Source organism: Phasianus colchicus, chromosome 8 (assembly GCF_987193195.1).
Source record: "Phasianus colchicus chromosome 8, bPhaCol1.hap1.1, whole genome shotgun sequence".
Lineage (NCBI taxonomy): Eukaryota > Metazoa > Chordata > Aves > Galliformes > Phasianidae > Phasianus > Phasianus colchicus.
The window spans coordinates 16,214,105-16,240,691 of record NC_143443.1 but is presented as its reverse complement, the minus strand read 5'-3'; the positions used below and the strand labels follow the sequence as shown (position 1 = coordinate 16,240,691).

General features: G+C 43.0%; 1 protein-coding gene across 3 annotated transcripts in view; it reads left to right on the top strand.

The window, feature by feature from the left end:
- ZSWIM8 (zinc finger SWIM-type containing 8) overlaps positions 1–24,142 on the top strand; it is a 64,655-nt gene extending 40,513 nt beyond the window's left edge. For 2 of the 3 annotated variants that reach the window (XM_031603019.2, XM_031603021.2), the window contains 17 exons: positions 488–1,496; positions 3,159–3,290; positions 4,202–4,381; positions 6,074–6,257; positions 6,800–6,898; positions 7,600–7,724; positions 9,648–9,879; positions 10,634–10,786; positions 11,456–11,678; positions 11,869–12,158; positions 12,594–12,817; positions 13,113–13,595; positions 14,191–14,359; positions 16,073–16,246; positions 17,564–17,683; positions 18,616–18,794; positions 19,992–21,004. In XM_031603019.2, the coding sequence (XP_031458879.2) occupies positions 488–1,496; positions 3,159–3,290; positions 4,202–4,381; positions 6,074–6,257; positions 6,800–6,898; positions 7,600–7,724; positions 9,648–9,879; positions 10,634–10,786; positions 11,456–11,678; positions 11,869–12,158; positions 12,594–12,817; positions 13,113–13,595; positions 14,191–14,359; positions 16,073–16,246; positions 17,564–17,683; positions 18,616–18,794; positions 19,992–20,195 (4,180 nt within the window). In that variant the 3' untranslated portion in view covers positions 20,196–21,004. Of the gene's footprint in view, positions 1–487; positions 1,497–3,158; positions 3,291–4,201; positions 4,382–6,073; positions 6,258–6,799; positions 6,899–7,599; positions 7,725–9,647; positions 9,880–10,633; positions 10,787–11,455; positions 11,679–11,868; positions 12,159–12,593; positions 12,818–13,112; positions 13,596–14,190; positions 14,360–16,072; positions 16,247–17,563; positions 17,684–18,615; positions 18,795–19,991; positions 21,005–22,167 lie in introns of those variants that run through there. The other variant, XM_031603020.2, reaches the window with a different exon arrangement.
- The last annotated feature ends 2,445 nt before the right edge of the window (positions 24,143–26,587 follow it).

Sequence of the window (26,587 nt, the reverse complement as noted above, 5' to 3'; positions counted from 1 at the left end):
TGAGCAAATCCAGGGGTCTTAGCTGCTCCTCATACACCTTGTCCTCTAGACCCCCCACCATCTTCATAGCCATCCTTTGGACACTCTCTATTAGCTTTCTGTCCTTGTGTTGTGGCACCCAGAGCTGCGCTCAAGTGCTGGAGGTGAGGCCACACAGTGCAGTATTACACATACTTCGAAGAGCACTTCCCCATGGCACTTGCTGGTCAGATTACTGGGGCTCATATTGCTGATTCCTTGTTTGAAGCCGATAACAAAATAAAGCAGTGTTTCAATTTAAACCTCCCAGTTTGTATCATGCTTTCTTGACGGTACTGTTCACATCTTGTTTCTGTGTTGTGGGCCTATCTAGGATTGGTTGTTTTTAGACCTGTTTCCTTTTTCTATTCTGTTGTCTTTCTGAACAGGAGGAGTGGTTTAAGAGGAAGTTTGTTGCTGGTGCATTTTATATTTGCTCTCTAACCTATTCTTTTTCTTCTTCTCTTAGGCGCAGGGACCTTTGCTCCCAGCTCAGGCAGTGGCAGCTAAAGGTCATAGATAATGTTAAGAGAGGTCAGCACAAGAAATCACTGGAGAAGCTATTCCAGGGTTTCAAGCCAGCAGTGGAAGCCTGTTACTTCAACTGGGAGGAAGCTTATCCTATCCCTGGGATCACCTATAGTAGTACTGACAAGAAAAACTCATTCTGTTGGGTTAAGGCCATCCAACAGAGGAGCTGCCGGTTGCAGTGTGCGGAAACTGCTTGTGAGGCTGGTAGAGCCCATGGACAGGAGCCTGGGGGACCATGTCTGCAACCTGGGGACAGGCTGCGTCCCTCACCTCAGGAGCCAGCGGTTCGTCCAAAGGAACTTACTGGAAAGAGAAAAGTTGTCTCTGAAACACCCCAGAGAGTTCTGCGACGACTTTCAGCAGAAGGTGATAAAGCTGTGTATAAGAGTGCAGTGGGCAAAGCTAAGTTGCCAGTGAGCAAAGGTTTGACCAGTAAGCATAGTGGGAAACGCCGCATGAGCAGTGAAGACAGCTCCCTGGAGCCAGACTTAGCAGAGATGAGCCTGGATGACAGCAGCTTGGCTCTGGGTGCAGAAGCCAGCAATACATTTAGTTTTACAGAAAGCCCACTGAGCAGGAGCTACAGGGATGCCTTTGAGGAGGATGGTGGGGTGTACTTCTCTGAAGGACCTGAGCCCAGTGTCAGGAGCAGTTCCACGGGCAAGAAATCGACCAAGGATCCTGTGGGAGAGACAGGTAGTGGTGATGATGACCTGACTTCTGCGGATGAGAACAGCGGTGGTGTGAGCCTGAAGCCAGAAGAAGTAGGAGAGAATGGTGCAGCAGGTGGAGGGGATGACGGAGAAGAGGAAGATGATTACCAGGTATATTATCTGAATCCACAAGAGGTAGCCAAGGAAGATGATGACAAAGCTGAAGGGGGAAATGAAGAGGAGCAGGATATATTTGCTGGTATAAAGCCTCTGGAGCAGGAGAACCGGATGGAGGTGAGCAGAATCTAGTTCAAAACATTGTTTTTCAGTTTTCTTCATGTATTATGAACCTCATGTTCTCTCCACTCTCCCAGGTATCACAGTTAACCTAGTATGTTGTTATATAAAGTGATTATTAAGCCATCATTATATGGCTTAATTATATCATAACCCATTATATCATAAGATCTACAATCTTAATGTGGTAGTATCACACCTGCTTTCCTACAAGCTTAATTCCCTTCTACTGTGCAATCATGTCCTAATTTTAGCTGGTACTATATTGCAAATGTGGGCAAAACTGTGTGTTCTTTTTTTCTAGCTGTTCAGATAAGGCAAAATAATGAGCGGAGTACTGCAGAGGGTCAGTACCAGGTCCTGTCCTGTTTAACATCTTAATGATCTAGGTGATGTGATAGAGTCACCTTTAGCAAATTCGTAGATGACACAAAAATGGCAGGAGTGATGGATACACGAGTGTTGTGCTTCTATCCAGAGGGACCTTGTCAGACTGGAGATGTGGGCTGACAAGAATCACTTTGCACAAGAAGTGAATAGTGGGAAGGAATAACTCCAGGCCACCAGTACGTGTTGGGGGTGCTACCTAGCTAGAAAGCAACTTTGCAGAAAATGACTGAAGTGTTCTAGTGGATTTCAAGTTGAACATGTGTCAGTAGTGTGCCCTTGTTGCTGAGAAAGCCAACAGTATTCTTGATTTCATTATGTAAAGTATTGTCAACAGGTTAAGAGAAGTAATCCTTCCCCTCTGCTTGGTCCCCCCATATAAGAGAGACCTGGATGTGCTGGAGAGTCCAGTGGACGGCCACCAAAATGATTAAGGGACTGCATCATCATTCCTGTGATAAGAGGCTGAGAGAGCTGGGACTGTTCAGCCTGGAGTAGAGGAGGCTTGGGATGTTATCAGTGTCCTGATACACCTGAAGGGAGGGTGAAAGGAAGAAGACAGAGCCAGGCTCTTTTCAGTGGTACCCAGTGCCAGGACAAAAGCAATGGGCACACAAGGGCTTCCATGTGAACACTAGGAAGCACTTCTTTGACGTCCAGAGCGCTACCAGAGGCTGCCCAGAGGGGTTGTGGAGTCTCCCTCCTTGGAGATCATCAAAAACTGTCCAGGCGTGGACTTGAATAGCCTGCTCTGGATGTCTCTGCTTGAGCAGAGCTGTTGGACCAGATGACCTCCAGAGGTCCTTTACAATCATTATGTGATTCTGTGAAAATTGAGCTGAAATTCAAAATAAGTGAGATCAAGGAATGCCCACCAGGAGAAAAATCTATCAAACTGCATAAGCAGAAGTTCTTTGGAAGACCAGAGACAACCTAAATAGGCATTGTCATATTTCGGTAATTACCTCAATATACATTCAGCAAGCAGTGAAAAAGGAGGTACATGGAAACAGTCAGTCAGTTTCCTTTGAGTTATTCTCTGATCTCTTATAGCACTTGAAGGGAGGAACTATTCGTACAAGATGAGCATTTTTAGAGGTGTGCTTAAAGGAATGGTGGTGAAGGCTGAGGCAAGGAGTTCACTGAGCATACCTGCTGCTGAGATTAATGGCGAATTGTGTTTTACCAAGACTTTGAGACAGGTGGTTTGAGCAGGCTATCTCTAGCCTGAAGGTGTGTGATTTAAATATGATTACCTGTTCTTTCTTACAGATCCTGTTTGCTTGTGCAGAAGCCCTGTATGCACATGGATACAGTAATGAAGCATGTCGCTTAACTGTAGAACTTGCCAGGGACCTATTAGCCAACCCTCCAGATCTCAAAGTGGAGCAGCCACCAACTAAGGTAGAGAATACTTACCTAGTTTTGGGGATGGAGGGTAAAACAGAAGAAAGATGTGGGATGGGTACAACGGCATTCCTAGGCATTTCTTATATATTGTGATTCAGGTCCCTTCATTGATGTTGTCATTGAGTTGAGCTCTGGATGTCGTTAACATACCTGTTCACTGTGCCCTTATGAAGGAATATAAAGGAGAAAGAATGTAAGAGGCCGTTCAGCATGAGTTTGAATTTTTAAGAAACTCTGGTTTTGTTACAAGTTCCTCAACCTGGTTTGTTAAGAGCGGCAGCTTTTTTAGGAATCTGTTTTGAATCTGATTGAGCATCTGTTAAATGGGATAAAGCATCCTGTTTAACATCAATGTCAAAGAATGCTTTGTTTAAGAGATACCTGCTACTATGTGCTATGAGATTATACAGCAATAAAGTCTTGATTTTTGTGTAGATTTGTGCAGGTGATGTGCCTGTTTCATATGTTTCTTTCTTAGTCTTTTCTTAGTCTGCTATTTCATAATGTGCACTGGAAATGTTAGGAACTTTGCTGTTTTAGAGTGCAGGATTGGATAGGAAAGAAAAAAGCATAAACTTCTGGAAAATTACTTGTAGTGGCACTAAACAATGTTTAAGGAAAGGTTCCACTGGAAGGAACCAGGCATGCAGCATCTGCCTGCACAGCATCAGTCCAATAATGGACATGCATGTCATCAACAGGCCAACTCTTTATCACATTGTGCTGAGATGAGATGGGGAAGGAGTGATACTGGTTAATCATTGGGATTTGTTATTCTTTAGCAAAGGAAATCACTTCTGTGTTTTTTCTTCTGTCTCTTGCTTATTGCAAAGAATAGGAGGGCAGGCGTAGCATCATTTAGGATGTTTAGGAAAGCGTCCTGTTACAAATTTTTTGTCAAACAGGGCAAAAAGAACAAGGTATCAACCAGCAAGCAAACATGGATGGCAACCAACACCTTGTCCAAAGCTGCTTTCCTGCTGACTGTATTGAGTGAGCGGCTAGAGTACCACAACCTGGCCTTCCGAATAGGAATGTTTGCTCTGGAGCTGCAGAGACCGCCTGCCTCTACAAAGGCACTAGAGGTAAAAAACATTTTAAAGGCAGCATCCGTGATCAACATTGTGCTGCTTGAATGCTTATCATAGAATCATACAATTACAAGGTTGGAAAGGGCCTACAAGATCATCTAGTTTGACTGTTTTCTCATTACCATTGCTACCTCAAGCTGCTAAACCATATCTCATAGCTCCTCATGCAGATGCCTCTTGAACACTGCCAGGGATGGTTACTCTACCACCTCCCTGGGCAGGCCATTCCAGTGTCTTATGTCTAATCTAAACCTCCTCTGGCACAACTTATGGTCATTTCCTCAATCCTGTTGGTTGCCTGGGAGAAAGGCCAAACCCCTCCTCATCACAACCTCCCTTCAGGAAGTTGTGATGCTTATGGTTTGGGAAGTTATGCTTGTGGTTCCCATTTAAATTCTTGAAGCTAGGTCATTTTTTTTATACGTTCTCTAAAAATTGTTTATACTGAGACAAAATGGGTTGTCCGCAAATCCCAAGCACGCGTTGATTTGCCAGAAACTTGATGAGAAATACTATTTCATTTGGGCTCGTCCTTCACTGAAAGGAGGACCAGACATCATTGCCAAAAGGCCTATGATTTTGCATGAAGGTAGAGTTTTGAAAGTGTTTAAATGAGAACAGTATATTTTATGAGTATTTTATTTTAAATGGAGCAGTTTAGTTCTTGTTATCTTAAGTATGTTTCCAGTTTGCTTGGCCAATTTAGGGGGAAAAAAACAACCATTTGTAAACTGAATTGTCTATACTTGCACTGATGAAATGGTTTATGAAATATATTTCTTAGGTGTGCTGCTGCAATTCTTTCCTGTTTGAAAATTGTTGTTCTTGCTGACATTTCATTAGTTGGCACGTGAGCAAGTGCACAGTGCAGATATATAGTTTTCGACACTGCCTAATTACTACTAGGCTTCCTGTTTAGAAAAGAGAAGTACTCAGTTAAGACCTTGTCTATTTGATTTACAAGCACACTGCTTTGAATGCAGTGTTGAGCAGTCCCTGGAGATGTGTATTGTTGCTACTAATCCACCAAGTACACTTCTTACACTGATTATCTGTACTTCTTTCAGTCTGATTACAAGATTGTGTGAGATTGGCAATCTACCTAGTTACTAGTTACCTACGCTGTTTCAGAGAAAACAATCACTTTCAAATTTCCAAAATGAAACGAATGCAGAAATTGCATAGAGTATTAAAATGTAATAGGTCTTCACCCTGGTATGCTGTGCTTGCTGCTACCCCATGCTGTTATTCTCTAATCAATCCCTTTTGTATCTACTGAGTGTACTTCTTAGCTTAGCATCCTTTTTTTTCATACATGTCATCACTTCTGTAGTGCCTTATCTAGTCAAATGCTTCTCCTTATGTTCCTTTGATAGTTCAAGAGTGATAATTTGAATGAAAAAGGAGGCTGTGTATAAATGTGGGTCAGGACGTATATTAAACTTGAAAATCTGATCTGGTGGTTGACAAGCCTCCCCATGGTGGAGGGGTTGGAACTAGGTTTGAAGATTTAAGGTTCCATCCAACCTGAGCCATTCTATGATGTGTGTTCACTGTGGAAAAAATTGGGTGCTAAAAACTGCTGTAATGTAATGGACCAATAAAAGCTATTGCCATACTTCAACAAATGTAAGGGAAAAATGGTGCTGATGACAGCTGCTTCTGTTCCCTTGTGGATACTACCAGGTGAAGCTGGCATATCAGGAGTCTGAGATTGCAGCCCTCTTGAAGAAGATTCCCTTGGTCACTAATGAGATGAATACTATTCGAGGAAGAGCTGAAGAACTGCGAGAAGGCACATTATGTGATTATCGTCCTGTCCTGCCTCTCATGTTGGCTAGCTTTATATTTGATGTCCTGTGCACTCCAGGTACTGTCTACATTGACTTGAATGTGCAAAGGGAATTTTCTGAGATTCCAGATCTTGAGGGGTTTTCAAACAGAAAATGTCTACTGGATACATAACAACTTAACCTTGATTCTTCCCACACTGTTGCTTGCTCTTGCTCTGGAGATATAAATTCTCTCTCCTTCCTTTTGCATTTGGAAGCAACTGAAAACTTAGCATATTCCAGCACTGCTTGTCTGCTTTTTTAAAACAGTTAAAATGATTGACTTTTCTGCTATTATGATGGTTGTATTCAGTGGAAGATAATATAAGTGCAGGATTTTAAAAAAGAAACCAGCATCCTGAGATTAGATGACCTGGTGATATTCCCACCTGGTTAGGAGCCTTCTGAGTTTAGAGGGAGAAAAAGGGAAAAGAAAAACAAGGTATTGTCTTGAAACTCATACAAAGATCAGGAATAGGAACATGGGAAGCTCTGCAAGTTCAGAAAGCTCTCAGAAACAGCTGTTTCCCTGAGATCCTAGTTCTGAAAGCTGAGCACTAATTCTCTTGTCTTCTTTCAGTGGTTTCTCCTACAGGCTGCAGACCTCCAAGTCGCAATTGGAATAATGAAATGCCTGGAGATGAAGAGCTTGGTTTTGAAGCAGCTGTTGCTGCTCTTGGTAAGAATATGGGACAGGAACTGGATGTTAAAGTAGTAACAGTATCTTAGTTTTCTTTTTGATCTCTTGTGATGGAAGATGTATTGCTCTAATGAAGATGAGCAGTTTCTGAGGAAAAAAAAGGCAATCATTCAGAAGAGGTTAGACAATGATGGTGAAAGACTAGCAGAAGTATTCTTAAGTGTTATCATGTAATTCAAGATCTTAGAATACTGGATTCCTACTTCTCATTTACAACAGCTTCAGCGACAAAGCAGTAGTTATTCTGCTTTTTAGTATGCTATTAGTAGTTGGTAGTGATGCATACCTGTTATAAAGCTGCATGCAAAATTAGGAATAGAATGGGTTAAACAAGACCGGTCCTCTTTTGCCTTATCTCTGAAAAGACAAAGATGAGTTCTGTATGGAGCAGAAATGCTGGCTTTGTAGCATCTGCAGAAACTGGAAAAACTTATTTCAAGATGAAGTTGTGGACATGTCTGGCCTCTTCTCTATGGCACGTTCTGATCATATTGCTCTGACAGTTGTACCGTGCTTGGTATTCTGGGGGAATACAGTCGCTTCTGTTTATTCATGACCTATTTCTGAAGTTAACAGAAAAATAGGAAAAGTTCTTCTTCATATGTATATATGTTGCTAAGGATGCAGTGTAGTCCCATGGTCTCGCTTGCCTTTTCATCCTTCTCTTTTCTGGCCTGTAGGCATGAAGACAACTGTCAGTGAAGCAGAACATCCTCTGTTGTGTGAAGGCACTCGAAGGGAGAAAGGAGATCTGGCACTAGCTCTGATGATTACCTACAAGGATGATCAATCGAAGCTGAAGAAGGTGAGTCTCCCTTTAAAAGGGGACCCAGAGATGCAGAGTAAACCATGATTGTGTTTTCCCAGTGAGCATAAGTCACTATGTGCACTGATGATTTGCAAGCATGTTGTTAGTTTTTATATTCTCTTACTGAGGCAAAATCTGACTGCGCATTATGCATTGCCCTGGGAGAGGCACTCTTACCAAAGGTTTCTTAAGCTCCAGTTGAGAGATGCTTTCTGACTGTAGTTAATGCTTTTACTTGGCTGCTGGTTTCTGTCCCAGGAGTTTTCAGTATGCTCTGTATCTGTTGTATGGGGATTAGTTTTGTTTTGATGCAGTGTTTTGTTGTTTTTAATCTCTCTCTTATTCTATATACAAGTTCAATCCATCTGTGCCTTAATGGTCCATGCAAGAGAGTACAACTCTGCTCCCATTTCGTGACTTAGAATCATAGAATTACAAGGTTGGAAACGACCTACAAGATCATCTAGTCCAACCGTCTTCACGTTACCACTGCTACCACAAGCTACTAAACCAGATCTCGTAGCTCCTCATCCAGGCGCCTCTTGAACACTGCCAGGGACAGTGACCCCGCCATCTCCCTGTGCAGCCATTCCAGTGCTTGACCACTCTCTGAGAGAAAAAGTTTCTCCTAATGTCCAACCTCTTCTGGTACAACTTCTGGCCATTTCCTCGGGTCCTACTATTTGCCTGGGAGAAGAGGCCAGACCTTTTTTCATCACAGCCTCCCTTCAGGAAGTTGTAGGGTGCAATGAGGTCTTCCCTGAGCCTCCTCTTTTCCAGACTAAACAATCCCAGCTCCCTCAGCCGCTCCTCATAAGACCTGTGCTCCAGACCCCTCACCAGTTTTGTTGCCCTTCTCTGGACTCATTCCAGGGCCTCAGTGTCTTTCCTGTAGTGAGGGGCCCAAAACTGAACATAGTACTCTAGGTGTGGCCTCACCAGTGCTGAGTACAGGGGGACAATTACCTCCCTGCTCCTGCTGGCCACACTATTTCTAATGCAGGCCAGGATGCCATTGGCCCTCTTGGCCACCTGGGCACACTGTCGGCTCATGTTCAGCTGAGCATCAACCAACACCCTCAGGTCCCTTCCCTCTTCAGAGGAAAAAACTTATCAAAAACTGTTGAAGAATCAAGAAAGTTTTTATTTATCATTTTTATTCAGAAGCACTTCTCCCAGTAAGAACACTATTAATATACTTCTCTCACGTAAAGCTGAAGCTTTTTTGTTATACTCTTCTCAGCTGTGAGGATGAACAGGAAGGTTATGATATCAATTGTCTAAAAATAAGTGCTCTATCAGACCTGTGATGTTCATTCTATGTATAGAACAAAGAGTAGAATTGGACAAACACAAAAAATAATGCAGTTAAGCTTTGTTCCCCAGTTCTGTAATAAATAAGGTGAGAACGTGTTGTTATTTTAAGTTGGTGGAAGGCAATTTCTCTAGTGTCTGAAAGTTTGAAGAGGCTTTGTCAGTTTCTTAGTAATTGTGTGACAGATGTTTTGGATGTTGAGTATGGAAATTTAATGACTTAAACTTAAGAACATATAATGACAGACACTAAATGTAGAATCCTCTGTTCTGTCCTTGATGTGGCAGAACTGCTTCTGTAATGTCAGTTTAGGTGTTTTTCAAGTGAAGGCAGTGGCTTTTTTGAAGTGAAAATGGGGATATTACTGAGTACAAATGAACTGTTGCAATGCAGGCCATATGGCTCTCAACTGTGCCTAGCTGATCTGTGTGAGGAAGTGCTGCCTCCTTTCACTGAAAAAGCATTTTCTTTTTTTCTCCAGTTGAGTGGAGTTTATAGTCTTCCAGGAAATGATGTGGTACTTCCCCACTATTCATTAGTATAATGCCTGTTCTCTTACCCATCTGAAAAGCTCTTTTATCTAAATTTTTTTCTCGCTCTTAAAGATTTTAGACAAACTTCTGGACAGAGAGAGTCAGACTCACAAGCCACAGACTCTGAGTTCCTTCTACTCTTCCAGCAAGCCTACAGTAGCAAACCAAAAATCTCCTTCCAAACATGCTGCCCAGTCCACTGCAGCCATCCAGCAGCTTCCAGGGACTTCAGTCGCTCAGCAAGCTGGTGTAAGCCCAGCAGTTCAGAGCAGTCCTGAGACTTTTGTGGAGAAGAGTTCACAGGGTAAGAGATGCTTTATAAGGGTTATGCTTGAAACCCTTTGGTCATCCATGTAAAACCTAAACTGTAAATTCACATCTCTATTGAATAATAGTCAGAATGATTTGTGTTACCACCTGATTGCTTGGTGGTTACTGGAATGTTATTTCCTCCATTGTTTGTCTGAATCCATTTCTGTACACATCATTGTTGCTTAGAAATTCAAGCTAATTTTCAGGCTTTCCTGTCTTGAGCCAGCTGTGTTAGCCAGTTACTGTAAAACCACTATGATTCCATCTTTTAGGTTTTTTATCAGAGGTGCAGTGTTCAAAAAGTTACAAACTGAGTCAGAGGCATTCATGCAAAATAAATAACTAAAATTGCTGAAGATCGTTAGAGATAAATGGTATGATTTTCTTCTAGCTGTGCTCACACTTTGGTTACAAGCATTACATGCAGGAGAGTGGATGCTTGCTTAACTCTTCCCATAGAGATGAGTTGTAGCTGAGGATAAATACAATAAAGTTAGGGTTGCTGGAGCATTTTTACTGTAAATCTTTATGCAAATTTGCACAGTTGCAGCAAATTTTACAAATTTTGTGTTACTAAGTTTCAGTGTTTTTAGCCTAGTATCTGATGAAATGCTGAATGCAGAAAAAAATGAGATAATCCTGCTCATAAATACACCCAAATTTCAAAAAATCATGCATCTTTTAATGATTTTAAAGATGCAGAAACAAATGGTAATAATTAGCTTGTCACTGTCCTGTTTATGCAGAGAGCTCTCAGAGGTCCCCCTGTGAGCCAGCTGGGGAATCCACTGTCTTGAAACAGGAAGGAAAGGTCCCCAGTCGTCTGGCCCTTGGAAACCGAGGTGGATACAACGGGAGATGCTGGGGTTCACCTGTCAGGCAGAAGAAGAAACACACAGGTAGTAACTAACTCCTAGTGCTGTGCTGGGTACCATGCTGAGGTTTCAATTGTTCCCTTGCTCTTTCATTCTGCTTGTCAGCCTTTCCTATACTACAGGAGCAGTTGATTAGCTTTGTTTGGCATGGAAAAAAAGGTTTTGATCCACAGATTTCCTTCCCAGCCTCTAACGAATTGCAGTTTACCATATGCATGCGTTTCTCACAGCGGTTATGTTCTGGGTAATGGACTAGATATCTGGAATAGAATATTTATAATAATAGGGAGCAGAGCACTGTGCTCGGGTCCAGAAACAAATTTAGGGGAGCTGCTGCCTGATGCACTTCTCTTCAGAAGGTTATGGAAAACCTTTGTATAAATTGTGTAGCCTGCACTAGGAGGGCATCTGTAGAACTTAAGCTTGTTTGTATATTTGCAACTTGTTGTTATATTCTGCCATAAAGCTTAGCAGGTGGAGATAGTGGCTGAGATACGGTGTTAAGGGGAAAATGAAGACACATTGCTCTCAGACTTTTCTGCTTTTTAATCCAAGAACTTCAAAGTGATATCTGTGACCAAACTGACTGATTTCTTTTCATCCAGTATGCAGTGTTAAATTCTCACTGACATGACTGTCAGTGACGCATGAGGTGTACCTGTTGACATTACTGTATGTGCTCTGGTGTTGTAGGCATGGCTAGTATTGACAGCAGTGCTCCTGAAACTACCTCTGACAGTTCTCCAACGCTCAGTCGGCGTCCTCTACGTGGGGGATGGGCAGCAACATCCTGGGGCCGAGGACAAGACAGCGACAGCATCAGTAGTTCTTCAAGTGATTCACTGGGATCTTCCTCTTCCAGTGGCAGTAGGAGAGCCAGTGGGGGAGCCCGTGCAAAGACTGTGGAAGTTGGCAGGTAATGAATAGTACATGATGCATAGAGGCAGCCTTCCCTGATCTCAGAGAACTAGCATGTGTGCATTAGAAAATATTTTCATGGGAGAGTTTCTTTGTTTTCTGTGGACCCTAAAGATAAGAACTTTGCACCTGAGTTAGAGAACATGGAGTACCATTGCTCTCTGAAAATTTTCTCTTGTTTTCTTTAGATATAAAGGGAGGCGGCTGGAAAGCCATGCTCCTCATGTCCCGAACCAGCCTTCAGAGGCAGCTGCCCACTTCTACTTTGAATTGGCCAAGACAGTCCTTATCAAAGCAGGTGGAAACAGCAGTACCTCCATCTTCACCCACCCTTCCTCCAGTGGTGGACACCAGGGACCACACCGCAACCTTCACCTCTGCGCCTTTGAGATTGGGCTGTATGCACTAGGGCTGCACAACTTTGTGTCTCCCAACTGGCTCTCTCGAACTTACTCCTCCCATGTCTCCTGGATCACAGGTTACAGCAGAACGTAATTGGGAGGCTGGCTTTTGGGCAGGAAGGGGCAGGGGGTGAGCTAATTCCCAAAGCTGATGATGCTGTGGCAGTCATGTAAGGCACAGATGGCAGCAGCACAAGCTAAGCACCAGTGACTTGTGCAGTTTTGTTTCAGTTCTGAAGAGCTGTAGGCTCTTTCAAGTTCCTCTCACTGTCTCAAATACATCTTTAGCTTCATTTTGATAATGATACCTTCACTCACTTGCTTATCAAAGGCTCTTCCCTGTTCTGTGTTTTGGGAGGAAGAGCGTTATATTTGATTTGCAGCCTAAGGTGAGCAACAGTACTCTGTTGCAGTAACTGAAGAAAGTGATGAGTGCAACCCCTGTTGAGGGAAACCTGGCAGGAACTCCTGTGGGCATGGTCAGTAGTGTGAGTCTTCTCTTTTACTCTTAGGGCAGGCCATGGAGATTGGTAGTGCAGCCCTGAACATCTTAGTGGAGTGTTGGGATGGACATCTGACCCCCCCAGAGGTGGCATCGTTGGCAGACAGAGCCTCGCGGGCCAGAGACTCCAACATGGTGCGGGCAGCTGCTGAACTGGCACTCAGCTGCCTGCCCCATGCCCATGCCCTGAATCCAAATGAGATCCAAAGGGCTCTGGTGCAGTGCAAGGAACAGGTGAGTGTCAGATGGGGGCTAACTAGCTGAAACAAGCTGGTTTCCAGCATCAGGGACATACTGTTACTTGTGGGATTGGCACCTCTCTGCTACAGAACAGCCCTTAGTCTCAGTTCTGTAGGTTTGTCTTTTATGAATAGCTCTGGCTATTCTGCTGCATAGTTGTGATCTAGCTGCTCCCAATAGCTTCATTCATTTTAGAGTGCCTTATAACTTTTCTCCTGTTGTAATTCGTGTTCTTGTGTTCCTGTTCCTTCATTATTTGCTTCTGGTTTTTTTTTTCCTCTGCCTTCAGGACAATCTGATGCTGGAAAAGGCCTGTATGGCAGTAGAAGAGGCAGCCAAGGGAGGTGGCGTTTACCCAGAAGTTCTCTTTGAAGTAGCTCACCAGTGGTACTGGCTTTATGAACAGATTGTTGGTGGGACTCCAGCCCAGAGAGAAGGTGCCACTGGCTGCAGTGCCAGTGGTGCACGGGCTGCATCAGAAGCAGCACGTGGGTTGACAGACAACCGGGCGACCACTGAGCCAACCACCGTAACAGTGGCAGCTGCAGTAACCGCATCAGCAACGGTCGTGCCAGTAATCTCTATGGGGTCAACCATGTACCAGCAGCATACAATGGCAGGACCGGCAATGGCGCATACACACACCCAGGGCCTCCACCCTTACACCACCCTTCAGACTCACATTCCCTGTAATCCCCAGTATATTGGACACACTATCCAGCACATGCCACGTCCAGCTGTCTTCCCAGTGCCTGGCTCAGCGTATCCACAGGTGAGTCTTACCTGTAGCTCGCTCATTTACAGAAATTTTATGTAACTGCTTCCAGAGGGAGTATGTCTAGCTGGGGAGAGCGTGGGGCTCTCCCTGGCTGTTTGGCTGTGTTTTGAGATTGGCTCATGTATTCACTTACTGGTTTGTGATGCCTACTTTGGCCCTCCAGCTCAGCTTTTTGTCTGATAAAGAGCCTTCTGTAGGTGCATGTAAAGTCTTGAAAGAATATAAAAGATATCAGTAGGTTTTAATTTTTATTACACAGTAGTTTTTTGAAACACCCGCTATGTACGTGACAGAAGCCTTGTCATCTTGAAACTAAATGTACAAAGGGAAAATTAAAGATTATTTTAGGCTCTATTTGCGAAAGTTCTCGGAATGCTTTTGTGCAGAGTAATCAGATTTAAATGGAGGAGGAACAAGCAGTTGTAGTAGTCACGTCGTGCAAGATAGTTACTGTGCTGCTTCTTGCTGTGCTTCCTCTTTGTAATTGGACTTCCACTGCTTTTGAGGCTGGTGTGGGGGCATTGTATTTTGGACTTGGAAATGGTGAGATACAGTAGGCACAACTGTTAGTTGTTGTCTTCTATTTTAGAGTGTCCATCCAGCATTCATAGGAGCACAGTATCCCTATTCGGTAACAACACCATCATTGGCAGCTACAGCAGTGTCGTTCCCTGGTGTGCCAGTCCCGTCCATGACCCAGATAGCAGTGCATCCCTACCACAGTGAAACTGGACTGTCACTGTCTTCCAATGTAGCAAGTAAGTGTTACAGCCCTGTGTTGTACATAGCGTATGTTTGCTACTGTATCTCCTAGCTGTACTCCAAGTCCTGTTCCTTACCTACATCACTTGGGACAAGGGTTCTTGCTCTGAACTCTGACCAAATCCACCACAGCCTAAAGATGTGCCTGCTCAATGGTACTGGGGTTTGTAACAAGGCCTTATTCAGCTAGTGGAGCTTTAATTGATGTCTGGATAAAGGTACAGTATTGAGATTATTTTCAACTCTCAGACTTCAATTCAATGGACTTCCTGGCTTTCTGACCTCTAACTTGAAGTTTTAACCCTCAGTGTCCATTCCTTAGGACAAGATGAGCACAAATGATCTTGAGCAGACTGGTGATTCTTTTGGGAGAGCGTGCAAGGAGCAGACACTGATAAATATTTTTCCCACCCTAAGAAATTGGAGGCATCCAGTACCTGAAACGTAGAATTTCTGTAGGGTGGGGCAGATGTTTTGGCAGAATCACATCAATAGTAGTTTGAATGAATGCTTACATGTTGTGCTGGGGCTAGAACAGTGGTGAAGACCCTTCAAGCAGCATGCAGCATTGGAATTGCTGACACTGACTGAGTTCTTAACTGAACTGTTAATTCATGTTAGAGCATTTAAAATAACAAAAGGAAAAAACAACCCCACCCTTTCCAGTTGCCATTGTTTAAGGCTTTCAGAAACTTCTACTTTCAGTTCTTAAAATAGTGTCTTGCTGTTCCTGAAGAACATAGCCACATGGTGACAACTGAGCTCTGGCAACAATTCAGTTCATTCTTGTGGGTTGTTCTTCTTGGCTAAATGTCAAATGTAGCATGGATTTTCCCCACTTTGCGGGTCGTTTGGCACTTTGTGTCTCCTTGGCTAAGGAGGTTAGACAGATCTGTCCTGGGAGGCGTATTGTTCTCAGGTATACAACTATTCACTAGTAAGCATTTAAAAATAAAAATAAAAAAATTCCTTTCCATGCATTTCTTGAGAAGCAAAGATTAACTCGAGTCCCTTGTCAGAATACAGCTTACTGACTTAATGTTAACTGCTGTCAATACAAGCTTATGTGATGTTTTTTTCTGTAATTTTTCTTAAACTTTTCTGTATTAGTTTGGTGTCTAAAGGGGACAGAATCTTCTGAAGTTTCCTTGCAGTTTTTACAGTAGATACCTGCTGCCAAAGTGTACAGGAGCATTCTTCATGAGGGTCGACTAGCAGCTAGCCTCTAGTAACTCTCTTCCCACATAGTATCTGGATGGTGTCATAACTAACTTAGAGCTGGAGGAACCGTGCAATGTTGGACTTCCTGTGAGAAAATATTGTTCCTGTTGGGTGATTTTTTTTTCTCAGCAGTTTCTCACCAGATGTTGATGGGCACATCTACATGAATAAGAAATCAGAACCAGACATCATTTTGTAACTGCAAAGACTTTTGAGTCAACACGTGTATTTACATGTGAAACACATGTCATGTGTATACCCATGTATACCGCAGAAGAGATGGGCAAGCATATGATCAACTTGCTTAGGCCCCGCTTGCAAACAAAATAGAAACATTTTTAGCTCATTATATTTTAGTTGCAAGTCTGTGTTCTTTGGTTTTTGTATTGTTTTATTTAGGGTAAGAGAACAATACATGATGAGCCCAAAGAAATCTTCCCTTAGGCTTTGGTTGGCGAGTCCTAATGCTGCTGTTTTGCTTTCTTCAGTAGGAAGTGTCCATGCAGGATCAACGTTCCCAGCGATTCAGGGGACTTCCTTGACATCTCTGTCCTCACAGCCCAACTCCCTTGTTACAGGGGGGTTTCCTGCCGAGGATGAGCAGCACAGTCAGCCTGTGAGCCCCCAGGGTCTGCACTACCTCCACTCCGCATACCAAGTTGGTAAGGACAGCCAAGTTGGTTTCTGTGGCCCCCTGGAGAAGGATTCAGGGCAGGGCTACAGGTTTTTACCGTTTGGCAACTTGCTACTGCACTTGTTGAGGAGGATGATATCCTAGCTACATGGGGAAAGCCAATTTATGGTCTTACATGGAGGTTGAAATGTTGAGAGCTATGGGAGTAAAAGATAAAGTTAAGTGGGTTTGTATTGGAAAGAGGCTTACCCTTCAACTAGTGTGTTTTGGAGGAGTCTGGATAGGGCTCTGTGGAGGTGTCTGTAAAAAGAAGTTCAGTTCCTGCTGCTCAGGGGTGATGCAGGCACACCTCTTTTAACAATACCAGTTAAGTCTTCACATGCACAGAGGCATGTTCCCTGTGCCTCTTCCACCAGGCTGTTGAAGACTGACAAGAAGTGATTGTATGTAATATTCCTTTTCCAGTTACACTAATTAAGAGGAGAGTCCATGCCTGAAATTACCATTGTGCAAGAATGTCAGTCCTGGTGTTTCTGCTTGAGCCTAGACTGTAGTAAGCTATTTGTATATAGTGAGAGTGAGAGTCCAACAAAGCAAGTACTTGGAGAGGGAGGAGTGGGCCTCCTAAGATCAGAGGAGCCATTGCAGGGCAGCATAAGAAGAGAAACAGCAAGAAACTGAAGAAAGACTGTATGGAGATTGCCTGAGTTTTTTTGTTGAAAGCTAGAGAAGAAAGTACTTACCCAGTTAGGAAGGGGTGTGGATGTTCATGGGAAGCATCACAGGGGTAAGTAGTAAGCCATGGAAGGCATTTTAATAGCTTGAATAACAGACAGGGAGATGAAGGAAGAGGGTCTGGAAGATCAAAATAGACTTTTTGCATTACATAGCTCCCGTTAGTATTTTAAAACTGTTTAAATTGGAGAATTTGTTTGAAGAGCTGTAGTGGAATTAGGGAAAAGTCTGCAAATTGATGCTACTGCTGCTTGCTGTTGGCCTGTTGTCTTTGCAGCTAAGTAGTTTGATTTAGGTAGTGTCTCTGTTGCAAAATTTGAAGCTATCTGTTTTTTTTCAGGACATCTTTGGGACTTGATCCTGCTGTAGATCTAGCAGTGTCTATGCTGCTCTAGTAGGGTGTGATGGCTGTACAGATTCCCCAGTCTGGAGTAGATCCAGCTGCTTCTTTTGGTGACAGCCTCTGAGATGGGCCTTTTGTTTCTCTGTGGACTCTTTTCAGTCAGGCAATTTTCTGTTGTTGAAGGGTGGACCAATGAGGTAGTGTTGAGGTGAATGAAGTCCTACAGGGCAGAAGTGCTGCTTGACTCTGGCTGCCCCTCTCTCACAGGGATGCTGGCTCTGGAGATGCTTGGCCGAAGAACTCAGAGCGATCATCCCAACAACTTCTCCCGCAGTCCACCCTACACAGAGGATGTAAAATGGCTCCTTGGGTTGGCTGCAAAGCTAGGTAAGGCTCAGAGCAGTACTTCAGCAGAAATCCACTTTCTGGGATTTGGACTATGGAAGGTGGGGGGAAAGCTCTTCTAAGAGTAAAACTTCAAAGCCTGGGTGAGTCTGGTTCCTGATCTCATTTCTGAAAGTTTTTCGAAAGATCCCTGCTGCTCTTTCATCCAGGCAGTTGTTCCATTTCTGGGCTCTCTAAGCATGCTGTTGAATTTTGAGGCACTTAAAGTGCATAGGATTGGACAGGGCTCAGACCTTCCATTCTATAACGGTAACTTTTTTCCTTTCCACTACTTTGTAAATATTTCTTTCTTCTTTGTGTGTGTTTTTCTTTCTACGAAGACCTTTTACAGGAATAGGTGCTCAGACCACCAAGTGTTGTTTTTTTTTTTCCGTTTTCTTTTAGTTACACTTTGATCTTGAGTCTTTTTTGTCATCTCATGTTTTTTAATTCTTTCACCAGTAGCAAGAGCTTAAAAACAACTCTGCAAATAGCCTGCCTGGTGGCATGACTTCTGCTACTGTTAGCAAAGCTCCACTGTGATGGGGAAGCCTTAATCTCCTTCCAGTATCCAAAAGGTGTGGGTGCTGGGGCTGCAGGTGCTTCCTAGATGAGCAGGTGGGAAGCAGTGAGAGGAGGTGCAGTATATTCTCGTCTCTGTAGTTACGCTGTTCCATCAGTTTTCTTTCATATCCCTTTTAAAGACAGGTGAACAGGAAATATCACTGACTGAGGTAGTACCCAGTCTCTCCTCAGACTTGAATTTGTCAGAATAATTGCTTGTCCTTATAAGTTTGCTAGACTCTTCCCGAAGCTGCTGGAGGATACGTAACACTGAGAGGAAGATGCTGTAAGTCCAGGTTCTATCTGGAAGACACCTAATTTCTTGAGTGTCTTTCACCTTAACGCTGTTGTTCTGACTTCTTCCTGTGCAGGTGTAAACTACGTGCATCAGTTTTGTGTCGGTGCAGCCAAGGGAGTGCTGAACCCTTTTGTGCTTCAGGATATCATCATGGAAGCTCTACAGAGGCTCAACCCTGCACATGTGCACAACCATCTGCGCACCCCAGCCTTCCACCAGCTGGTGCAGAGGTGCCAGCAGGTCTACTTGCAGGTAACACGTCGTGTGTCTTCCTGCCTGTCACTGCCTGCCCTGTAGTTATTGCCTGTGTGTGCATGTGTAGAGAGGGGAAGAGCCTTTAATATCATGAGCTGAACTGGTCCATTGCCTGATGCACAAAGGGTCTGGGATAGGCATTGCTTGCCTGTAGGAAGGCTGCATACGAAAGACTGCATTGCACTCATTCTTCTAAGACCTCTTGCCTCCGGTGCTCGCTATACAGGATGGAAATATTTTGTGCTCCCTATCCTCTTTCTTCCTCACTCTAAATGTTAACCCATGCCTTTTAACTTCTGTACTGTTTCTTTGCTATGTTTTCAAGCCATTTGTCCATCTCTCTTTCTGGCCTTTTCATTTTCTTCTTATTTGTAGTCCCTCTCTGCCTCATAACAAAGTCTTTGCATAACTGGCTGATGTGCCAGTGCTGGCATTTATAGTGGGAGTGGCTTGGTCACCCAGTACAGATGAGATGTCTCAGGATTTATTGAAAACAGGACAAGCGTGTTTCTGTGAGCCAACCCAACTGCCTGTTTCTTAGAACAGTATAAACAGGATACCCCTTGAGTGCTTCTCTTGAATAAGTGACCAAAAGGGTGATTCTGTAAACATACTGTCCAGGTTGGGTTAACTGTCCCATCACTTGGACGGTTCTGGAAAATGACAGCTTCTTTACTTGAGCTGTTTTTCTGAGCTCCACAAGAGAAACAGATTTCTTGAAGACTGGACTTTCAGTTTTGGGGCCTTAGTTGAGGGAAGTACTGATGGGAAGAGATGTGTGCCAGCCCTAGAGATATGTTGTAGCAACTCAATGCAAGTCTTACTCCTAGCATACCCCTTAGTAAAGATGATGTCCATGAACATGCTGGGTCCCTGTGTACAACCTGCAGAACGAACAGTGTGAGGGTTTGATGCTGGTGGTTGATGGAGAAGGGCTCTAGGTGACCCTTTCGCTCTGTGCTATGCTGCTGTCTGGTGTCCACAATGGAGAGAACACCTGCAGATACTGGCAGTTGCCTTGGCCTGCTTTTTGAGCTAACTGTCCTCTGTCCGTGTCTCTGAATGCTGGGACCTCTCCTGGGGTAGCAGAATCGTGTGATGTATCATTATTGAAGCGAGTCCTGCCAGAAGGGTCTCACCAGCATGAAGATGGTGAGCAAAATACCTTAAGGCTTTCTCCTTGTTCCCATCCAGTACATCCATTACCGGCTGATCCATCTCGCTCCAGCTGACTACGATGATTTTGTGAACGCCATCCGCAGCGCCAGAAGCGCCTTCTGCCTGACTCCCGTGGGCATGATGCAGTTTAATGATATTCTCCAGAACCTGAAGCGCGGCAAGCAGACAAAGGATCTGTGGCAAAGGGTCTCTCTAGAAATGACCACCTTCTCACCGTGACAGCAGGTGGAGCTCCACACAACCCTTTGCTCTGCATAGTTGTAGTTCCATTTACACCATTCTTCCTTCTGGTGTCTTTTTTATTTTAGTTTTAACTCGCTGGAAACCACTGATCTGATGTATTTATACCATGACATTCCTCTCCAGCACTGTTGCGTGTTGGTACTCTGCTTTGCTCGCTCTTCCTCCACCTTCCCAGTGGGCTGCAGGCTTCAGAAGCATCAGGAAATGAGAAGGAAGTCGAGCTGGCTGCCCTGTGGTGTAGTCATTGCTTTTTTCCCTGAGCCCCTGGAGACTGTCCTGCGAGCAGTTGCAGGGTGATTGCGCATGTGTTTGAGGGGTGGGGGAGTCTGTCTTAAATATTTATTTTGGCATTTATAAATACGTAAACTTTTTTTTATGTATGGGCTTCTCTTACTCCACATACCATCTCCTGTCGGGAGAGGCTGGGACTGCTGTGCACAGTCAGTGCTCCCTTCATTCCTTTCAGCACCTTCCTGCTGAGAGAAGCTGAGACTGGAGTAGCAGGGCCAGGGCCACCTCTGCAGCTTTCTGCAGCAGCTGCTGAGGGCAGGGGCTGGAGCTTGGGCAAGGTCCAAGACTGCCCGGAGCTGCCTGGTGACTGCCAGAAGTGCTTGGGCTCTTTCTCAAGTGTCCCTCGCTGGACACTGCTGGCTCTTAGGACGTTTTGATCCTGGTCGTTTGGAGTTGTACAATCATGTTTCTTTTGGCTGGGGTATTACTCTCCTGTAATCAGTTTCTTATCCCTTGTCTCTTCTCGTTTCCTGATTAAACACTCGTTTTCTTAGACTGACTCTCTCTTCTCTCTGCTATGATGTTGACATTCTGATGGAACTGGCCAGCTGTGTGTCAGTGGGAGCTCCTGTGAGTGCTATAGATAGTCTAAGGCTCACTGGGGAATAGCAGCTAGCATGAGGTAGGTGGCCAGAACTTTTGCACAAGCAGTGATCCTGAAGTTTCTTGTCTGGTTGTGCTCTGTGGATGTCATACCTCTGCAGAGGCTGAGGACTGCACAGACTGTGGATGGCTGATGGGTGTGAGCGGAGCTGGTGGAAAGCCTGGGGCATCCCAGTGCAGTGTCTATGCTTATGCTGGCCACCGGGTTCCTCTTGTGCTCTGGAAAGCAGGGATACCATGTGATAATGTGGAGCTTTGTATTTCCAGAGCTTTGTGCAAAACCAGAGCTACTCACACTTGGTGTAATTGCTAAAAGATGAGCAGTCTGGTCCTGTGAGTTGTGAGAGATGTTTGGACTACCTGATTTTTATGTTGCAGAAAATTAATTTTAGAAAGCTTTTATTTTTATGCCAAGGAAATTTAAAAGGCTAATGCCATCTGGAAGCATACAAGCACAGATATTTTTTTTTTATGCCATAATTAGAGGTTTGATATACGTTAAGAATTTTAATGTCTCAATAGTAATATATTTTGCTACTTACTTGGCTTTAGCCAATGCCAATAGGAAGGTTTCAGTTTTTGCAGGGTAAAAGTATATATTTGTTTAATATTTTCAATGACGTTCTTACAAAATAAACAAATTAACTCAAAAGCATAGGACAAAGTAGATGAGCGTACTCCTTTGGTCTGACTTTGTGTGCTGCACAGGCCAAGGAGTGTCACTGAGTTTCTCTTAGTTCTGACTGTGCAACAGTAACTATTTAAGGTTCTCCTTGCAGCCCTTTGTATACCTCCATCATGTGTTCTGCTCTCTGGTGACAAATGCTCATTATAAATGCCAGTGTGTGTAAGAATGTGTGAAGTTATGTGGTTTTTAAGCTAACTCTGTATTGGTTGTGAGCTGCCTGTTATTGAGAAGTCCAGACCTCACCTCTGGCCTTCCTGGAGCACCTTGTGCCCTTCAGTGCTCACGTGTTCAGGGCTGGGAAAGGAGTCTGTAGGAAAAACTGTTTTCTAATGAAGCTTAATCTTTTCCTTTCCATTGTTTATGGAGAACAATTATGGGTAGAGGAGAGAGCGTCTTCTAGAAGGAAAGAAGCAGAAGGAAATGGGCAAGAAAGCTGAATGTTTTCAATACCAGAACAGACCCCTGTAAGAGTTGTCTTCCAGCTGCTGTGGGGCCCAATCAGAGGAAGAACCAGGGAATCTCATCTCAGACTGACATCAACTGAACAAGCAGCTCAGTGGTCTGAGGCACAGGTCAGTAGTTTTTGCAAGTTTCCAGTCTTCTCTCTGAAAACTAGAGCACTCAGGGAGCTGTGTGGAGGGTTTGCCTTATCATTTATTCAGACCTATCAGAACATTTCTTTATCCTGGATCTATTAATCTTTTGTTGTTCCTGAGCCATGGAAGTGTATGTGAACAAGGATAGGAAGAGTGAGAAAGGGTATGTTTTTTCCTGCTATGTGCCTGGAAGTTGCTTGAGGTAATCTTTCTTTTGTAAGAGATGATGGTGAACAAAGAAGCATTAGTTTACCGTAAGTTAGAAAAATTAAAATCCTGTGCAGTTGTCTTAGTTTGATCACTGTTCCAGACATGGGGGAAGTACTCAGATCTATAGATTGTACTTCTTCATGTGTCTTGTATTCACAGTGATTTTCTCTGACTTGCTACATTTATTATTTCCTCATGTGACCACAGGAAATACGTTTCTTCCCTGAAGAAGTTAATGGCCATTTAGTATCTTTTCCACTTGTATACATGTGGTCTTATAAATAAAGCTGTTTTTAGGACAGCAGTGTATCTAAACTTAATCTTTTGATTCCTGCATAGTTTCTCAGTCTGTAGAGGTGGTAGTATCTTGACTTTAGTGAGGTTGATAGATGTACCAAAATAACATCTGGATTCTTGGCTGCTTGGGTCATCGGGAGGAATGGTTTGATTTAGCTCTTAAGCAGTGGATAAAATAAAGGCTTTAGTCATTGCTTGGAACGCACCTCTTGATACAGATGGAGCCTTTTTCTGTAAAAATCAGGCATATCAGCCTCTGTGATGGCCTGCTTCACTTTTCTCCTCCATAGGGAAATGCGTAGGACATATTCACCTGCAACCATTTTTCTTGCCTGTGAAGGTTTTCCTTTTGAAAGTCCTTTCCAGGACTATGAGACAAAAGGACATTATCTGTCTTTGGACTTTAGCATCTTTACAGCCATTGAGTGATCAGAATTGTCATCTGATGAATAATGTGCCCAACAGCTAGGGCTGTTAGTTAGCTGAAAAGTGTGTTTCTTTCTAATGTTTGTTTACTCTCATTAGTATTTATTTGGGATATGTATTTTCCTTCTCTGAGAAAACCCTGAAACACCTCGTAGGGGCACACTGAACCTAAACTGTTTGCATTTTTTTGGTGGTGGGAGTTAGGTTTTTAATCAAGCTTAGCACGCTTAGAACTGGCTTGGCCACTGCCACATAGTGCTAGAGGGCATTGAAGAGTTTAGCAAGAGCAGCACGAGCAGAAATGGAGTAAGCAAGGTCTTTGTGAAATTTAATACATCCTTGTATAAATAAGTTAGCTGAAATGTGACATAAATGTGAAGTAGTTTTCTGTAAGACTGGGTTGTTTCTTGGTTTGTTTTTCTTGTCCAGGAATCGAGAAAATGGCACAGTGTTAAAATGATGTTTCCAGGGTGCCCTTGGGGGAGATATCACAAAAGCATAAAGGTGTCGATGACTACAACAGTATTGATGACTTTTTTTTTTTTTAATCTAAACTGAAAAATTAAAAATGCAGGTTAGGGTAGTGGAACTTAACTATAAAAATATATACATATTTTTTTTATGACCACAACTGTTGTATGACTTTGCTTTTAATCCACCCCTAGTGATAGAATGAACTGCTCTCAATTACAATTTATTTAGAATCTTTTTGGTTTTCCTCTGTGCCCTAATTAGAGCTTCATATGATGTGATTATGGTAAAATAACAACAGGGAGTCTTTCTTAATATTACCATTTTTGTTTACTACCTCTCCTCTCACTCCTCAGCACAATTTAAAAGTGGATTTTGATCTTCATTCTACTTCCTGCTCACATTTTGCTTGGGGGCAGGGTGGGCAATAGCTCCTGTCAAAGAGCATCATTACTCTGTGAGAACTGCGAGTGCAGTCTGGGGATATTCTGTGCTAGGGTTTCAGTTTGAGCCTACCATGAGTTAAAGCTTTTTCTCAGGGCTAACTGCCAAATACAAGCTTTGTGAGCTGTCACAAGGTAACTCCACTGCTGTATATTGTTAATTGTTGGTATAACAACAGTGTCTGTGCTCTGTAAGCAATTGTTTTCTTGTTGATGTTGCCTGTTTGCAGTTATAGCGTAACTATTTAATGCTGTACAGTCGGCACTGCACAATTACTCTGTTGCCACTAAGGACATGATGAACTATTAAGGGACTGGGGGGAGAAATGCTAGCAATGCATTAAAATCTATTATATATAGTAATTTGCACAGAGTTGGAATGGTCTTCCGTAACTTTCTCTTATTTCATACTTTAGTTTGTCTTGTTTAAGTCAACTGGGAGTACATAATTGTTAGGAATGCTGGGGCTGTATGGGCAGCAGTTGTGCAAGCCTTACTGTCAACACGTTGCTATAAATCCTGACGTGCACCTTTTCCAATACTTGACTTGGCAGGGTTCTGAGAACAGTCTGATTTATGATCCTTTGTTGTTACTGCAAAGTAAACTTGAGCTGGGTTTCAGCCTGCTGATGCAGTGTCAGAATTACAGACATATGGTTTGCAAGCATTTTGGAGAGACCAGAGATGTCAATAAAGTGATATGGATGACAATGAGGAGGATTTGAATCTTGGAAGGAAAATGCTCTTTAAAGCTAAAAACAAACTGAATAGATCAATAAATTATTTCTACGTATTTCACCACAGCACTGGAGATTAAAGTGTCAGGGATACATTGTTGGTTTTGCTACAAATTGTAAGGTGTTTTTCAAAGATGAGAGTAAAATTTACATTCTTAATGTTTATGGGTGGAGGGTTTTTTCTTTTTTGTTTGGTTGGTTTTTTTTGTTTTAATTCCAGAAGGCATTAAGGAAAGAAGGGCACAGAAAGAAACAATAGTTGAAGCCCTGATAACTGGAGGGGGGTACAACAACTACTCCATATCCTACTGAGTGAATGGAGCTTTTCTTCTTAGCTTGTGCTTGTTAGATCACGCTCACCTGGTGGCTTACTCCATGATGGACACTGTAAGTCAGGAGTCAGCATAAGGGATAAGTAGTGACCACATTCACGTTCAGGTTGGTTTGTCATTAGTTTTCTTGCCATATTACTACTGCTACAGCAAAATTATCCACAAGGAAGGAAAGGAGTCTCTTATCAACTGTATATGTAAAACTGCTGAAGAACGGTAGTAGTGGTATATTTGATCAAGGTGCTCATTAGATTAATATACTCTTAACACACTCTGTGTTTCTTTCTGACTTCTACAATCTGTATGCTTCTGCCAAGACTACGCTTTTGCAGTCCTGTCATCAATTAAAAAAAAAAGCAGTTTTCAGGGACCAGATTTTATGTAGACTTGATCTATGATGCTACCTACAGAGAAATTCTCCCAGAGCCTTTAAAACATCATCTATCCTTGTGTACATGTTCGTATCAGTTCCCTGTATTCCCTGTACAGATTAGAAAGCGGTCAACCAGTAAGTATCTTTCTAATTGATTGAATTTCAGAGGTTGTGAGTGAGTAAAAGTTTTGGCTTCGTATTGCTGACCTGTCTTTGTTAAGGTTGGCGTGTATACTCTGCTGACTTGCTTTTTACTTATACTTATTTTTTTATTTGTTTCTTAACATTTGTTTTCACAGTTCTCACCTGCTATACACACTTCCATTTCTGAAGTGACCTGATCTGGCTTCTATTAAAGTCACGGGCCCTTCTGATACCTTTCTGATGACTCAGTTTCCTATGCCAAAAAAAGAAAACATTAATACATTACAAAACAATTTTCAGGTAATGTCTTATGCTTAACATTTTCCTTGTCTTGAAAGCTAACTACTTACTGTCACGTCCTTCCTTAAATAGTGAGGCAAGAAGATAAAGTGTATTTGCAACTCAGTTCCACTGTCAAAATGAGCTGCAAGGGTCAGCAGCAAGTAAGTGACTGTGTCAGAATCAAGTAATCAGTGTGTCTGGCTACATCAGGTAAGGACATTCTACATTTAGATCTAGACATAGCAGGTGATTTGTTTCTCCATTGCTGTAAGCAGTAAAAAAACCAGCACAGCAACAAAGAAATCAGTGGGGATGGAAGGACAAATAAGGAGAACACAGAGCTGCTCTTTGCTGCCTTGTTTGAAGAACTATTGTCACTTAACAGCCCTGACTTCTAGTAAGCCCCTTCCAACTTTGCTCCTAGTATCTTGACTTTTTTTTCCCAATGTTTGAATCCATCTACTTGAATATTTAC